The 17,624-nt window shown below is 38.4% G+C and overlaps 1 protein-coding gene across 2 annotated transcripts in view; it reads right to left on the reverse strand.

Annotated features, from left to right (window-relative positions):
• Positions 1–9,384: 9,384 nt before the first annotated feature.
• Positions 9,385–17,624, reverse strand: part of AGTR1 (angiotensin II receptor type 1) — a 44,223-nt gene continuing 35,983 nt past the window's right edge. For both annotated transcript variants that reach the window (XM_042999288.1, XM_042999289.1), the window contains one exon: positions 9,385–11,483. In XM_042999288.1, the coding sequence (XP_042855222.1) occupies positions 10,349–11,437 (1,089 nt within the window). In that variant the 5' untranslated portion in view covers positions 11,438–11,483 and the 3' untranslated portion in view covers positions 9,385–10,348. The remainder of the gene's footprint in view (positions 11,484–17,624) is intronic.

A 17,624-nucleotide genomic window follows, 5' to 3' on the forward strand; every position in this document is an offset into this window, starting at 1 on the left:
AGACCATGGAAATGTAAACTTCACAGACTTCTGCAGAAAATTTTGGAGATCTTCAACTTCCTCATGGAATGAGTCAATCTTATCTAACATTTTAATGGACCCAGAGGTCCCCACTGACATCACAAATCCATCACTACTCCTGACAAGCACACCATTGGATGACTCTTATACCACAGTACTGGATACCCTCATGTCACCACCTTCCTTGAATTGCTGGTGTCATGCTCTTGGTCTTTATGGAAATGGTACAAGACCAATCACATAAAACTCAGGGCTAAATGAAAGATGCTGCTTGAAAATGATCCATCATGTGGCTTTTTATCTGCATCAACAATCCTCTGTGAGAGATTCCCTTAAGGATTCTAGTGTCAGGAAGACTCCGCTCCATTTGGGAGCCTGGTCTGCTGTTAATAACAAGAACTGGAGGTGTTGTAATGTTCTTCTTTTCATCCCAGCTGTGAGAAGTTCAGAACCCAGTGTTTTCTTTTTCAGTCACAACTACTCTGTTAGCCTGCATTGTCAGTGGTTTTGCTTTTTCTCTTCTGTGGCCCTTGTTTCTGGTTTCTATGATATCACCCTGTTTTACTGTGCTGTTTATTGGAAGCTGCTCAAATCCTCCGTGGAAATATTTAGAGTAAAAATAAAATACACCTTTGATTTTGTTCAATAAAAATTTTCATTAGAATCACATCAAATGCTAGAAATCCTATAGAGTGCCCTGGAAGAGCTACCAGCTGTCCTGTCGTGCCCACGTCTTTCATTTTTGCACTTGGTGTCTTCTCTGAGGATTAGCTGCTCAGTGGGACCCACACCTTCATTTTGTCTCCCATGGAAGTGGAAGTGCAACCACAGGCTTTACATCTTGCTACCAGCTGCCTTTGTTCCCCACATTCATGAATGAATTTAAAATATAAAACATTTTGCACAAGCCTAATAGATTTACCTACTTAGCCCCGGAAATGATGCTGCATTTTCTATTACAGTTTTTCCACCAAATAGATTGTTTGGATGAAGTTCATGTGCAGTGCAGTTTAGAAGGTGAGTGGGAGCACATAAAAGGCGGGGGAGAGGAGGGGAGAAGCATGTAAAAGAGAGGGGGTCATAAAACCTGGGAGACCAAATGCTTTCTTATTTACCCCCATATATGGCTGCTAATACACACTGCTTGAATGGTGCTCTTCCCTTCCTTCTTGATCCCAGGGGTTCTCAACCTCGGCCCTAGTGACATTTTAGAGTAGATAATTCTTTCTTTGTGGGACTGTCCTGGGTGTTATGTAGCAGCATCTGTAGCCTCTCCCCACTGGATGCCAGTAGCAGTTTCCTCACTTGAGTTGTGATAACCAAAATTTTTTCCAGACATTGCCAAATATGCCCTGGAGCACAAAATCATCCCCAGGTGAGAATCAGTGATCTACCTCTATGCCCTCCTTTCCTATCATGATAGGTTTCATTATTACTTTCTGATTCATCTTGGCTGCTGGAACTTTCATCATGTCATGGTCATTCTTTCAGCCTGTGGCCGAATTGCCTTGTTTTTTAATGTTTCGTATGTAACTACTGCTTTCTGTCTGTCCTGCAGCTAGAAGCAAAAGGTGGAGTGGTGAGCGTGTTTTGCCTTAACAGTTGCAACTCTCTTATCTCTCAGTTTTAAGTACTATCCACTTTGTGGCGATTTTCTGTCATCCTCCTAGAACTGTCCTCAGGACTCATGGCTGTGATCTTATCACCTTTATCCTCCCATTTTCTGGGCATAGTTGAAATAAATCATACTTTGTTTTTATCCAGGTGTATTCTTCATCTAAATTTATCGTCAAATCTTAACTGTATACCTTAAAAGAAAATCTGTCTCAGAATGTAATATAGTTTCTCCACAATGCTTTTTTTTTTCTTTTCTCTTTCCTTATCCTTTTTCTTTCTTTTTTTTTTTTTTTTTTTGAGAGGGAGTGAGAGAGAGCGAGTGTGCAGGCACACATAGGGGTGGGACAGAAGAAGAGAGAGAGGGAATCCCAAGCAGGCTCCACACCCAATGTGGAGCTCAATGCAGGGCCCAATCCCATGACCCTGGGATCATGATTGGGGCTGAAATCAAGCATTGGGCACTTCAGCGACTGGGACACCCAGGTACCCCCATAATGTTTTTTTTTTAAACATTATTCCATTAGGTTGTAAGAAGGTGAAATTTGTGATGAAAATTATTTTAGGAATTTCCTTACCCCTCCCATTTAGGAAATGCTATCTAAAATCTTGGATACAGAGAAGGCCAGAGAGCACTGAACTAATTACTGTGACGGTTAGCAGTCATAGCCTGCTTATTTGCTAGACCCAGGATAAGCTCATCCAAAATCAAATTACAATAAATGTAAAATCCAGTGTTATATTGTATAAGGTCAATTAGTACTTTCCATTAATGAGCCCAACTTTCAAGGACAAAGACTATTGAAATTCTAGCCTGAAACCCAGTAAGTATGGGTTTAAGACAAAGTAAAATATTACTTACATTGATTTTGAATAAGTAGATGTGGGCAATATTTTGGAAGGTACCTATATGATTTGTGTTTATGATGCCCCCCCCTTTTTTTTGGAGGGATGCCACATAGTTTAGTAAATATGAGCATAGATGGTGAATTCAAAATGACTGTCTTAAAATTTCAACTCTAGCAGTTAACAGTCATGTTATTTTAAAATGACTGATTATACAAAATCTCTAAGCCTCTTTTCGTCTCATTGGATAATGATAGAACTGACAAGATTGGTTGTTGTGAGGATTAAATAATATAATACATATAAGCAGAGATCTCTGACGGTCCTATGTAAGCATTTGATAAATGGTGGCTGTCATTTCGATTTTGCTGAAGATTGGATTTTGGTGGATAATTGTGACAGCAATCCCATTCTCAGCTGGTTTAAGAGAAAAGAGAAGTCTGTAGGGTAATGCTATCTCCTGGAACAGATAGCGAATTTTAAAATGATGTTGTCAGGACTTGGTTTCTCTCCATTTCTTGGTCTAGACTTTCATATGTTGGTTTCATACATGGACTTTGTTCTTAGGCTTCCTGTGAAAATGCCAAGAAATTCTCACCTCTCCCTTTGGAATAATCAAATGGTTACAACCACTCCTCAGGCATTTGGCTCATAGCTCCTTTGAAAATCAGGAAATTGACCTTGATTGAGATTATTTAGGTTATGTGCCCATCCCATTGCAATCAGAGGAATATGATGGGCAGATTTGGTTAGGCCTTCTCACATTCCCCATTGGGTATACTGGCAATGGGAGTAGAGCCCTAACCATACTCTGGACTAACTGTGGGAAGGGGCGGACACTGAGTGGAGATAGGGGGCTGTTTCTGGAAGAAGGTGGAACAGATAGGGGGACTCAAGGAACAGCCATAAAAGTGATATCAGTGGAAAGTTTCCTTCTTTCCTCCCTTCCTCCCTTCCTCCCTCTCTCTTTCCCTCCCTCTCTTTTTCTTTTCTTTTCTTTTCTTTTCTTTTCTTTTCTTTTCTTTTCTCTTTTCTTTTCTTTTCTCTTTCCTTTTCTTTCTTTCTCTTTCTTTCTTTCTTTCTTTCTTTCTTTCTTTCTTTCTTTCTCTCTTTCTTTCACTTGTTCTTTCTACTATCCACTTGCTACACGAATGAATGAAAAACACAGTTACTTATTTGTAAGGGCATCAGATTATGTATCTGGGGACTCTCTTCTTCTTTGTTGGTGCATATCTTCAATGATTGAAATTGAGATGCAGTTTTAAAGAAATGCTCACATGTCCTCTGGCTAATATACTTTGCTTTGTGTCCATTCAATACTCCTTAGAAATGTGGCTATAACAATAGCAGCCAGGAGAATGCCAGATCAAAGAGAATCCAGATCTGTGGTCTTTCCCATCATACGGTGCTGGCTGATTCATAGCAACTCTGCCTAGGAGTCTGCATATATGATGTTCTCCTCTCTGTGGTGAACTCTATGAGGGCTTCTTTCTGTTGGTGAACCCCAGCATGCTTTCAATCTGCCATTTAGTAGAATTGAAGCTTATTTTGTGAAAATTATCATTTAGCAACTGTGTATACTGGATGGTACAGCAGAACTTCGTCAGGCATAGAGGTTCTGTGAGATAGATCCCAACTCATTGGGAGGGTCAGCTAGGATTACTATTTGTCATTTTGTTCAGTTTTTCAAAGGAAGCTTACTAGGACATCGAAAGAATGAAGAAATGGGCTCAGAGGCATATATGGCTCCTTACCGTTTTGATATTTGAAGCAAAATAATTATAGTAGCAAACTGGCTTTTAATAGTTTCAAAATTAACATTCATCAAATTTACATCTCTTGTGCACATAGATAAGTATTTTTCAATCATTCTGCTTGAAGGGCAAAACTTAGGGTATTTAAACTCGTAGAGGGTTATTATGCAGAGCTTAGTTGTGTATGAGTGATTTAGAATTAAACACTATTAGAGCTGAATTCTCTTCTTCTAACTTACAGTCTTTTGAAAAAAAGATAGTAATCTAATTCTGGCTCTTTCTGATTGTGAAAATTTATTCCTTTGGACCTCATTTACCTTATTTCTCAAGTAAGTTAGATCAACTCACTGAACGAAGGTCTTGTCCATTCATTGGATTTAGGGTAGGAAGTGGTACTCAGAGGTTCGATGAGACTTAGAGAACATGCAGGTCATTTGAGCTCTCAGGTGATATGGGGTGCTCATTTCCTCTCTGTACTTACCATTTCACATGGTCTAGATCATATAATTGTTTTGGCAACACAAGAGTGTTTTATCAGTGTGCCGCCTCAGGGGGAGATCTCCATTTACAATAATGTATAATAGTAAGTACTATCAATAAGTACCCTTAGTTCCATCCAACTGCAAATCCTTCTATATCACCACACCTCTTTCCCTCTAACATACACACTACGCTGGATGTCCTGTCCCCACCCTGTCATGAGGAGACCTATGAAAGAGGGACAGCCCATATGACCCCTTACTTTTTAAAATGTTTTTAAAGTTTATAAATGTTTATAAATGTTTTTAAAGTCTGTTTATTTTGAGAGAGGGGGAGAGAGCAGGGGAGGGGCAGAGAGAGAGAGAGAGAGAGAGAGAGAGAGAGAGGGAATCGTAAGCAGACCCCACACTGTCAGCACAGAGCCCCACGTGGAGCTTGAACTCATAAACTATGAGATCATGACCTGAGCCGAAATCAACACCAGATGCTTAACCAACTGAGCCACCTAGGTGCCCTATATGACCCTTTAAGTTAAGGACCAAGAATATATTTTGGGACCTAGACTGGTATCATTCCTGCTGGATGGCAAATGAATGATGTCCTGGCTGCTACAAAAAAGAAAAAAATACATGTTTTTAATTAAGCATTTTTTTAATTTTTAAAATTTATTTGTTAATTGAAGTATAGTTGACACACAATGTTACGTTAGTTTCAAGTGTACAACATAGTGATTCAGTAAGTCTATATGTTATACTGTGCTCACCACAAGTGTAGTTACCATCTGTTACCATACAACATTATTACAGTACCATTGACTATATTCCCTATGCTGTACCTTTTATTCCTCTGACTTATTCCATCACTAGAAACCTGTATCTTCCACTCCACTTCACCCATTTTGCCCATCCCCCTACCTACCTCCCCTCTGGCAGCCATCAGTTTATTCTCTGTATTTATGGGTCTGTTTTTCCTTTTTGTTTGTTATTTTTTAGATTTCACATATAAGTGAAATCACATAGTATTTGTCTTTCTCTGTCTGACATATTTCTCTTCGCATAATACCCTCAAGGTTCATCCATGTTGTTGCAAATAGCAAGGTTCATTCTTTTATGGCTGAATAATATTCCATTGTGTGTGTGTGTGTGTGTGTGTGTGTACACACATATATCAAATCATCTTTATCCATATCACTGGACACTTGGGTTGCTGCCATATCTTGGCTATTATAAATAATGCTGCTGTAAACATAGTGGTGCATATATCTTTTTGAATTAGTTTTTTTTTTATTCCTTTGGGTAAATTCCCAGGGGTTTAATTACTGGATCATTTGGTATTTCTATTTTTAACTTTCTGAGGAACCTCCCTGCTGTTTTCATCAGTGGCCACACCAATTCACATATCCATCAGTGGTACATGAGGGATCCTTGTTCTCCACATCCTTGTCAACACTTGTTATTTCTAGAATCAAAAAGATTCTAGCCATTCTGATAGGTTTAAGGTGATATCTCATTGTGGTTTTGATTTGCATTTTCCTAATAATGAGTGATGTTGAGTATCTTTTCATGTGTCTCTTGGCCATCAGAGAGGAAATTCTTATTGGTCAAGCAGGAAGGAACACATATAGATATTAGCTATGCACGCTGGTTCTGAAGTATGACATGGGCATCAGACACAGGTAGAATCAAGGACTCAAGCATCTCAGGACTTTTTGTCTTTTCTGTTAACTTCACTCTCACTGGGGACATGGTTACTAATAGATTCCAAACTTAATTTCACAAGTTTCAGCAGTGGGGAAGGACCAACTGTTCATCAGTATCTGTTTGAAGGATTCTTAGGGAAAAATATATGTAATTGGTTCACTTCAAGCCTGGGCCAATAAATGGTGGTGGTCCTGTCCTTGGGTGAGGTGGGGAAATTCCTATGATAAAGGGTGAAGGCACCCTGTGTAGATAGTTGCACAGGTGTTCACTACACAAATATATCAGACAATGGTGAATATAGTTACAGAATCATATTTTAACTTTCAAATTTTTAAATTTTAAAAATCTGACTCTCTGACCACTAGCTCAAATATTCCACCTCTTCCATTTTCTTATTCCCATTACATTTATTTTTCAGTCTTATCAAAGCCTCCAGTCTGGTTCTAGAGAGGACCTTTTCCTTCCTAACATGCAGCCTGAAATAAATAAAAATCATACAGTTGAGTGTTGCCCCATACTATTGTCTACTGTTTATAACTTGCCTCCCTCCTTAATATTTAGGTCTCATCTTCTGGTTGGTCTGGGTCCGGGGGATACAACATGGCTCTGGGGACCTAAACATCCCTATGCACCTCTTTTATGAGGGTTGCATCCTGACCATTGAGGCAGTGGGTGGCTGCCTCCAGACTTCTTTTCACTCCTCAGTGTCATCAGCTCCTGATTTATTTCCTTCTCTACCCTCAGGGAAATCACCTTTTGTTCCAATATCCAAAATTCCCTGGGACTCATTTGCTTCATTCACTTCACTTTTGTGATTTGTCTGAATCTGTTTTCTCTTGTCTGGTTCCCCATTTTGGCATGTTTTCTTGGGGGAAGAAAAGTGGCCCAGTGTATAGAGTTATAAAACTGAGACTGTGGTATCAGATCTCTGTGAGTCTTTCCATGGCTGCCAATCAGGGTACTTCACACTTGGCTCGATCTCATACTGCCCATGGAAGCTGATTGAAACGTTTGCTGTTGGACTGTACATGGGGATGGGTGGGCACCTGTCTTTCTGCATAGTTTTATTCCTTTATGCTTAAATTTTAAAATATCCCAGAATATGTCCATGAAGCGTAAATTATGGCATCTCATCCTAACATTTTGGTAAGTGGAGTCTCCACTTCAATATTAAGTTGTTCTTACTGAAGAAGCAAGATTAATCACTGAAGTTACCAATGTCCATTTCACAAAATGGGATTGGGAAAAAAATCACAATATAATTTGATGAAATTGAAGTGAAAATGAGGCTTGGAACATGTTATTCATGCCAGTTAATAAATACATGAGATAGAGGGTATCTAAATATAGTTATCTGCCAGAAATCTTATCAACTGTAATTTATCAAATGGTTCCGCAAGTTTGAAGTACTTGTAATCACTTAGTTTGGGATGACTATTGAATAAAAAAAATGAACAGTCATATGTTTGATTTGGAGGGAATTCAAATAGGATAAGTTTACACTATAATTTGGGATGAGCTAGAATTTATTTTTTAGAGGTAATACTTTGTGAAAATAGTAACAGAACTTTGGAGAGTTAGCGGCTGGTATTATATTAATGAAATTAAAAACAATGTAAAGGGAAAATAATATGAGACATATGTAACCACACTTATTCTCAAAATAAATTCTCTGTCCTTTGGAATGTGAATGTAATAGGCTGCTTTGTGGAGATTCTGGCCGGCCCACTAAGGGCTCTCTGAATGCCCCCCCTTGCCTGTAGCTTCCATCAACTATTTCATACATCACCCCAGTCTTTTGATCACTGTTCATTGAGTCAGATAATCACATCAGCCTGTTCCAGGTGGACTCTAAAGCCAACGATGCCTCCAGTGAGAAAAAGTAGGCAACTTCCCAAGGGGAGCAGAAATGTTACTGTACTTTCTTTAGGGCAGGTGCATCCCTGTTTGTGCATGTAGAATGTGGATCCTTACAGTAAATTTTACTTTTCTGTTTAAATCTAGTAAATATTTCATGCTGCTGGGACTGTGGTGAGATATGTTCAGACATATAACAATTGTAAATTGTTATAAGGTTTCTGGAAAATATTTGATAAAATGTATTAAGAGTATTAAAAATGTTCATAAAGTTGTACCACATCTAGAACAATATGAGGAATTTATCACGTTCATTACTTGAACATTTACCACAGTGCAATTTATAATACCGAAAAATCAGAAAAAGCTAAATGTCCCAATTTGAGGACTAGCTAACTGTATCAGAATGTGTCTTTCTCTATTTTGTAATGTTATGCAATTATTAAAATATCTTAGGAAAATATTTAACGGTGTAGCAAGCTACTATGCTATGACATTATGGGAAAAATCTGTATACAAAGTACATATTCTGACTCCAATATCATAATTTATGTATGGATATGTGTATAATGAATACAAAAATGTAGAAGAAAATGCACCCCAATGTTAAAGATCATAATTTTTAATAAGGAGAACTAAATATAACTTATTATTTAATACTTTCCTTATATCTTGTACATTTCCTACAATGATCATGTATGTAATCAGAAAAGTCCTACTATTAAAAATATTATGTGGGGGTGCCTGGGTGGCTCAGTTGGTTAAGCGTCTGCCTTCAGCTCAGATCATGATCTGACAGTTCATGGGTTCGAGCCCTGTGTCAGGCTCTGTGCTGACAGCTTGAAGCCTGGAGCCTGCTTTGGATTGTTTCTCCCCTTCTCTCTTTCCCTCCCCCATTTGTGTTCTGTCTGTCTCTCTCTCTCAAAAATAAACATTAAAAAAATTAAAAATAATTATGTGTAAAATAATGTTTTATTTTAGTGTTATAAAAATTAATTTTTTCTTTGTTGTATGAAAAGCTTTGAAAAACTCAAAAGGGTCTATTTATTCCATGCTGTGGATATAAAATCTATAAGCAATAGTATTAAACTATCTGTTGTATTAAAAATTTAAATGGAATTGGGTTCATAATTACACTTGTTTGAAAAATAAATCAGCATATATTTTAAGCATTGAAGATTAAACACATTACAATAACAGTATTTTAATGTAAATATAACTTTGCCAGATTTTAATCAAGTAGCAACAGTTTAGAGATATAGAATACATATACAAGTAGAACATATACTTTCTAAAACATAAGGCATACTTTACGGTATACAATCTTTTTTTTTTTTTTACCACAAAATATCTATACTTCTCAGATATGAAACAAAACTCATATGACTGGGAAGACACTACTGCCTGGGACCGGAGTAACACTTTTACAAGTAGTTTAACTTTAATACATGACTTTAGTAATATCCGTATACAAATAGGCCAATTAGCTGGCGTGTTTCGGCCGTGTGAATCTATAAGACACTAGCTGAATTTCGCAAAAGTGTCTGAAAGTTGACAAGTACTGCTTAGCAAGTCTCTGCACAAAAAGTGCAGTGGCAGGTCCAGGTGGGCCACAGCTGCTAGTAACGCCATAGGCACAAAAAAGCTTTACTGCCCCTTGGAAACTGGGCAGAGCAATCTTAAGCTCTGACCTCCTGTCGCTCCTCTCAAGGTTGAACACATTCCAAATACCTTCATGTGGAAGAGTCAAAAATAACAGAACAGGAGCCGGCTGCGGAGACGGCATTTCTGCCAGTAAAATTTTCCCAGTGAACACATTCATCTAGCTTCTGACATCATTCTTTGAGTGGCCGTCGTCTGTCTGATGCAAAATGTGGCAAAATGTGGCTTCACTTTATGTTTTGTTGCACAGGGAAAGAAAAGGTTTTGTTCAGAGCTTTAGAAAGGTTTGTTGAGACCACATAACCTTTTTCTTCTTAAATTCTGGAAAGTAGCTAATGTTCCTTTGGTAGTGAGGTGCCGTAGAGGAATGTGTTTCTTGCTTCTCCTTTCACAGGATTACTTCACAGATAGGCTTCAAGTGTGTGACTCAACCTCAATACATGAGGCAGGCTTCTTGGCGGATGTGTTTCCATTATCTGAGGGGCGGTAGGAAAGTGTGCTCATTTTTGTTGATAGGTTTGAGTGGGATTTGGCCTTTGGAGGGATGTATTTCAGAAGCTGGAGAAAATATTTTTTAAATTTTTTCCCCAGAAAGCCATAAAAGAGAGGATTCAGGCAATTGTTGAAATAAGCTATGCAAATAGTGATGGGCATGGCGGTGTCCACAATATCTGCAATTTTACAGTCATGTATGATGCCCAGCTGAATCAGTACATCCAGAAAAGTGAATATTTGGTGGGGAACCCAGGAAAAGAAAAAGAAAAGCACAATTGCCATAATTATCTTGAAAATATCATCATTTCTTGGCTTGTTCTTTTGAATCTCATAAGCCCTCTTCAGAGTCTTCCAAATAAGAGTGTAACTTGTAAGAATGATCAGAAAAGGAAACAAGAAACCCAGTATATTCTTAGTTAAGCCCAGCCCAATGGGGAGGGTTGAATTTTGGGATTCATAATGGAAAGCACAAACCGTGATATTGGTGTTCTCAACGAAAAACACGTTTCGGTGGATTATAGTTGGCAAACTGGCCAAGCCAGCCAACAGCCAAATAATGATGCAGGTGACTTTGGCCATAAGCATTGTGCGCCGAAGGCGGGCTTTCATTGGATGAACAATAGCCAGGTAACGGTCGATGCTTAGACATGTGAGTAGAAACACACTGGCATAGAGGTTGAAACTGACACTGGCTGAAGCGATCTTGCACAGGTAATTGCCAAAGGGCCAGCGATATTCCATGGCAGTGTAGACAGCCCACAGTGGTAAGGTTAGTAAAAAGCATAAGTCAGCCAGTGCTAAATTCAAAAGAAAAACACTGGCCACAGTCTTGAGTTTCATGTAAAAGTAAATGACAATCACTACCAAGCTGTTTCCAAATATTCCCACCACAAAAATGATACTGTATAAAGTAGGGATCATGACAAATATGTAATTGTGCCTTCCGGCTTTGGGACAGTCATCTTGGATTCTTTTAATACCATCTTCAGTGGAAGAGTTGAGGATCATTTTGATCTCCTGGGTTAATTAGTCTTAGACACTATGCCAGATGCACCTGGAGAAAATAAAAATGAAAAGGTAAAAAAAAAAAAAGAACTTTCAGTTATAAACAAATAGTTTTATTTTTCAGTCATAAATACAGTAACTCCACTTTAGTCTTAGGAAAAAATAGATCATATTTTCTGGAGAAAAACTGAACCAAGAAAGGGTAGGATTACACATTTAAATTAATTTTTAGAACATATTGCTTTTCTAGAAAGTAATAAATATCCTCCAGGTAAACAGAAATGCGGGTGCTATGTGAATAAACTTATCTAGGTTCTTTGCATTTTTTCTAGAAGTAAATCCTAGCTTCCACATTGATTAAGAAAGCATAGTCTGAATCTCAGAAAATGCTACTGAATTAAATTAGTTATTCAGGAAGACTTGAGTTTTTCCAGAAGCTTCTGCAAATATTTGCTTCAATATTTTACATAATCAGTAAACAAGCTATTCACTTACATGATTTAGAAAATCAACATACTCTCCCCTAGCAGAGTCCATCAGAAAACCCTTGGGAGGGAGGCTGAGGATGCTGTGGGGGTAACATCACAGGATGAGGTACAGGCCTACTCTGAGGTAAAAGCTCAGCGTATGCCATAGGCAAGTCTGTCTGGGCAGGGCACGGGTGCTGGGTAAAGATCCTCTTGCCACCCCAGGAGCAGGTCCCTAGATGAGCATGGCTGTGCATTCTTTTTGTAGGAAAGTGTCCCGGGCCACATGAGGAACAGGAATAAGACTTCCCAGGATAGCTACGCTTGGCATCCAGGAGAGCTGCATGAACACACACACCTAAGGTAGTGTCCATCTTGGTGTAAAGTGGTGCTGTGAGAGGGATGAGACTCAGGCAGCCAGGTTTTAATGTTTCGAATAATCTCATTTACTAATGTAGGCCCCAGCCAATTCCAGGGGACAGATGATACACGTCTGAGGAATACGACAGCCAATGGATGAATGAATGAGTAAATAGCATATAACTTCAAAGCTAGGAGTATAGCATAATGAGACTAGTTTCTGTGGGGCTAATAACACAGTTTACATTTTGCTCCTGAGAGGATCAAGATAGAAAATAGTCATTGTTAACCTAGGCTTCACCTTGGATTAAAAAATCGAAACCCAAACTAAGCAAAACAGACAAAAAAATCCTTGGTACTTTTAGAAATATGTGGTTTCTAAAACAGAAGATGAAAAGAGGGAATAATATAATGGAAACTAGGGCTAGGCTCTCAGGGAGATATGACCTATTTCTTTCTCACCCAGAAGGATTTCCCTACATTTTGCTGATTTTTCAGTTTATTTTATTATAGTTATTGAAATTATGCCAGTTTAGAAGTATAAATTCCTTTAGGTAAACAAATATTCTCTATTAAAAACTAAATACTTCATGAAAGGTTTATGTGCTAGCAGTCATTTACACCTTAATGTGTATTAATTTACTTATTCTTCTTCTAACATCTGGTTGATTTCAGTTGGATTTTGCCTAGGAAAAAAGTGGAAATGTCAAGGTTAAAGAATCTCAAAGATTAAAAAGTAGCCTGGGTGAACTGCATAACTGAAAACCAGGGCAGAGGTAAATATTTGTTTCAGCTTGGGCACAAGGACGCTACTAACAGATAGGAAGGGATAAACTTAATGCATTGGAATCCCTTTGGTGCCCTGAGCTTGAGTGCTTGAAAGCAGGGAGGAAATTCTCCTCTTTTTCTTCTTTTCTCTCTTGAGCCTAACTCTAAGACTATATATCTCAGGCCGGTTCCACTAATACTGTATCTGGAATGAGTAGAATTTTATTGACAAGGCGAGAATTGTAACCATCATTTATTAAAAAAAAAAATCCATGGGAAAAAGTTTGCATTTGAAAGGACCAAGTTTTAAACATAGTTTTGGACTCCAATTCCATCACAATCTGAGGTCAGTTTCTTCTTCAGTTCCCATTGATCCATATCGACTAATATGTAATACATAAAAGGTTGCTCTGAACATCTAGGGGAGCATCCCTGCAAATTTTAGTAAGGAATTTATTATTTAAATGAGAATATCACTGGAGAAACTCTGGACGTCACATTAAATATACTAATAATACTTTACACAAATGTTTATATAAGTAATGACCAAGACTTCCTGCCAGGAAAGGAAACAAATTCTCACATACTGGAGGGTAGAAGAAAGGGGAGAGGAATTTTAGGTTATAGGACCAGTGGGAACAAGCACAGGGAAGCATATAAATGAAAATAGTGCATCCAGTGGGCTGTCATCCATTTATCCCATATTCATGGAACATCTACTAGGTGCTGGAGTGAGGGATGCAAAGTGAAAAAGTTCACAGTCCTTCTCCTCCTTTGAGGCATTTGAGTCTAGTTGTGGGGGGACAAGAGCTTTAAAGGCAGAATTACCTCCAGTGTTGAATACTATACCATAACAGGGTCATGTGGAATGTTCTGTATTTATCATTGACCCAGTTTGTTGGTGGGGGACTTGGGTAGTGATCAGGGGCACTTCCCAAAGAAGATGGCATTTGGACTTTGGAGAATACATGGAAAACAAAGTGGTTAGAACTTAAAGGCAACAGCTGGCCAGCTGAGGTAGAGTAGAAATTGTCATCACTTGAACTTCTCTCTCCTTACAGATGTCTGCAGCATCAGCTATGGGAGGCTGCTCTTGTAAATTTACAGATATCGCACAACCCTCTTGGCAGTGGTGTGGGGAAAATGGAACCCTTGTGACTGGTAGGCACCTATGACTGATGCTAAGTGAGTGGGAAAGAGTAGGGTTCTTTTCCCTTTGAAGCTGAAAGGATGCTGTTTTGATGAGCTGAAGGAAAGAGATGTGATCTATTAGGAACAGCAAACTTATGAGTCCCAGAAAGCAGCTACATTTCATTCTTCTCCCAGTAGAGTTTTAGGCAGGGAGGATATACTGATCAAAAACACAGGAGGATCCACCTCTCCCTATTTTTGGGTCTCACCATAGCTTTTACATAAACTCTGTGGCTTATATGAATTCCATAGCACCATTTCTTCTTGGGGAAAAGAAGGTGGGATTTGGACTCAAAATACTTATAATAGACTCTTTCTTTGCCAATTACAAATATGTATGGCTCTGGGTAAATCACCCCATTTCTCTGAACATGAGCCTCAGTTTCCTTATCTGTAAGAAGTGGGAACAGAGATTTTTATTGCACATGATTGTTGTAGGAATTAAATGAGATAGTATGAAAGTATTGGGCATATCTTTCAAAAAGTAAGTGTTTAATTAGATGTGTTTTTTAAAAATCTCTATTATTTTTTGAATGCAAGTTAAACATTGACTTAGCCATGGCTTAAAAAAACATGAAAGATTTTTTTTTTAAGGTTTATCATTGGTAAGCTCCTTCTTGTGCCATTAAAAGGCCAAAAATACCAGGATGTTGTTCTTTCAAACTGTGAGTAAAAAAATCATCTTAAGCAGCTGAATACATTGGCCATGAGTCAGGTGGGAACTTTCAGTCTGCTGTAAACACAAGGTTGGCTCCTGGTGACTGCACTATTTATCCACAGATTGCTTTCATACCAGATACCTTGTATTTCTTGACAGCTTCCCTCATTCTTAAAAACAAGCCTAAGAAAGAAGATCCCTCCCTCCCTCCCTCCCTTCCTTCCTTCCATCCATCCATCCTTCCAAGAATATTTCGCCAAGACTTTTGATTAGAATATTAATACCTTCTTAAGCTTTTAGGCAAGCCAAAACCAATCTAATTAAATTGTTCATTACATGCTCCTTTTTTAATGAGTTTGCAATCTAAGGAAAAAAAATACCACATAGTTTCCTATGATAATAAAGAGAGAACTAAAAGACAAAGTAATTATATTTTAGAATAATCTTCTATCAAAGTATCTTTCTCAAATATCTAAAAGAGTAGACTAGTGTTTGTAGGTCATTTGCTTGTAGTGCTGGGCAGCGCAATAAACCATCCTGTTCAAAAGTCATTGTCTTTATTGCTTTTATTTTATAATTCAGACTTTAGAAAGCAAGTGTTTCTGTTCCTGTGTGTTTTTCCCCCTCAGTAATGAATGAGGCATTCTACAGGGAGCAACTGTTAGTATCCATTTGTGAATTCACTGAATCATAGAAGTTGGCAGTAAAATTTTTATGGTTTCTACTTGTTTCTTTTTCAAATTCACTTGTTCTTATTTCTTAACCTTCTGTTCTTATTTTATGGGGTCTATTTGTACCCTTTTCTCTTTAAACATGTTGAACATCTGTATGTTAAGAGCCCCTATCAATTGCTTTACTATTTGTAGGTTGTAGTTCTTGTATGAATTCTATTTGTTTCATCCGTGGACACTCCTTCTTGGCATTTGCTTTCATCTTGGGTTTTATAATCTTTGACTACGAGTTAATCTGTAGTGGGAATTAACTCCTTTAGGAGGCCTGGCATCTGGATGGTGGTGGCCTGTGAAATTTCTGCTTGGGCATACAACACTCACTTGATCTGGAAAAGTCTTTAATGCTAGTTCTCAGCCTAGTTTCCAATGCTGTATTTTTTCTTCAGATACTGCAAATGAGGCCCCCACCCATTCTCAAATTTATGTGGTCTGCAGAAATTATCTAGTCTTTGGTCACAATAGGCAGTGATTGTCCAGTTTCTGGCTTTAACCAAGAAAGCCAGTTTCATTTGTCTTCAGTATGCGTGTCTAATGATCTTGACTTCCATCCTGGTAGACTTGTTGAAACTTTATCTTAGCTGTGTAACTGGTATTGGTTCTTTTCTGGCCCATGTGGTCTCAATTCTTATTCAGAGCTGTGATTTTCTATTTTATGTGTTTCGAGAAAGAAGGGTAGTGTTCATTATGCTTACGTTCATTGTCTTCATCTTGACTGGAATTTGTCCTACACATTATTTGGAGATAATGGTTAAATTGCTTGGACCCCCAAATCTTTAGATTATAGTCTCGCCCCTATTCATGCCCACCCAACCCCCATCATGCCTTTCAATGAATAATCCAAGCCCTTCTGGTGGTACTCTCCTCCATGGTGGTAATCCTGGCAGCCATGAAGAAGAGAGCATGGCAGAGAGCTTGGCACCATGGGGTAAATGACCAGAACTGCTTTTAAATCAGATGCATGAGAAAATGGCTGGCAATCCCAACCTAACTTCTCTATGTTGTTTTATTTTTAATTATTTTTTCATGTTTACTTATTTTGAGAGAGACAGGCAGAGAGTCAGAGAGAGAGGGAGGGAGGGAGGGAGGGAGGGAGGAAGGGGCAGAATGAGAGGGAGAGAGAATCCCAAGCAAGCTCCACACTGTCAGCACAGAGCCCAATGAGGGGCTGGATCCCATGAACCTGAGCCGAAATCAAGAGTTGGACGCTTAACCGATTGAGCCACCCAGGCACCCCTAATCTATGTTAAATACTTTTCTTGGAGCTGATTTTGCTCACCTGTGCAATTCCTAGGTGAATGTTTCTCTTAGCACACACAATATATTTGATTACAATTACTAATGCCATACTAAATAAGTACTCAAGATTCAGTGTCCTTAATGAATGGCTGCATGATATGTGTAAGTGGTAAACGGTGGTATCTGGCCCTCTTCCCAAGTCGACAGCATCCACTATGGCCTGCCCTCACAGGAAATGAAAACAGCACAAGCTGCCATCTTATTTCTACACACACCAATTGTAACCACCTGTGGTGATGGTGGTTCAATGTCCTGTCATCCTCAACTAGCCCCTCCCCTTTGCTTTCCAAAATATCCCCCAAGAATAGGAAGAACTTAGCTTTATGAAAGGAAATTCAGTAGTTCCTTCCAAGTTAGGGTATACATTTCAAGGAAAGTAAATTGTGATCCTAAATTTTTGCTTGTTAGAAATTATTCAATACTTTAATATCTAGTAATGTAACACTAAATTACAATTAAATTTCTCTCTGCTTCAGAAGCTTCTACTTATCATAAGTTATAGTTTAAGCAACCTACTTGTCATGAATATCCCAAGCCCCCAAAGAGCTCCTTTCATTCCTATGATATTTCTTCCCATTCTTTTCTATTCTAAACTCTTGGCTGTTTTTGTTGTATGCTTTTTTTTTTTTTTCCCCAAAAAGAAAAGAGAAGCAGGCAGGGATGAGATATATGTCATTAACTCTAATCATATGCTAGAAATCTTCCTCTGACATATTGGT

The sequence above is a fragment of the Panthera tigris genome, chromosome C2, assembly GCF_018350195.1.
Source record: "Panthera tigris isolate Pti1 chromosome C2, P.tigris_Pti1_mat1.1, whole genome shotgun sequence".
Taxonomy (NCBI): Eukaryota; Metazoa; Chordata; class Mammalia; order Carnivora; family Felidae; genus Panthera; species Panthera tigris.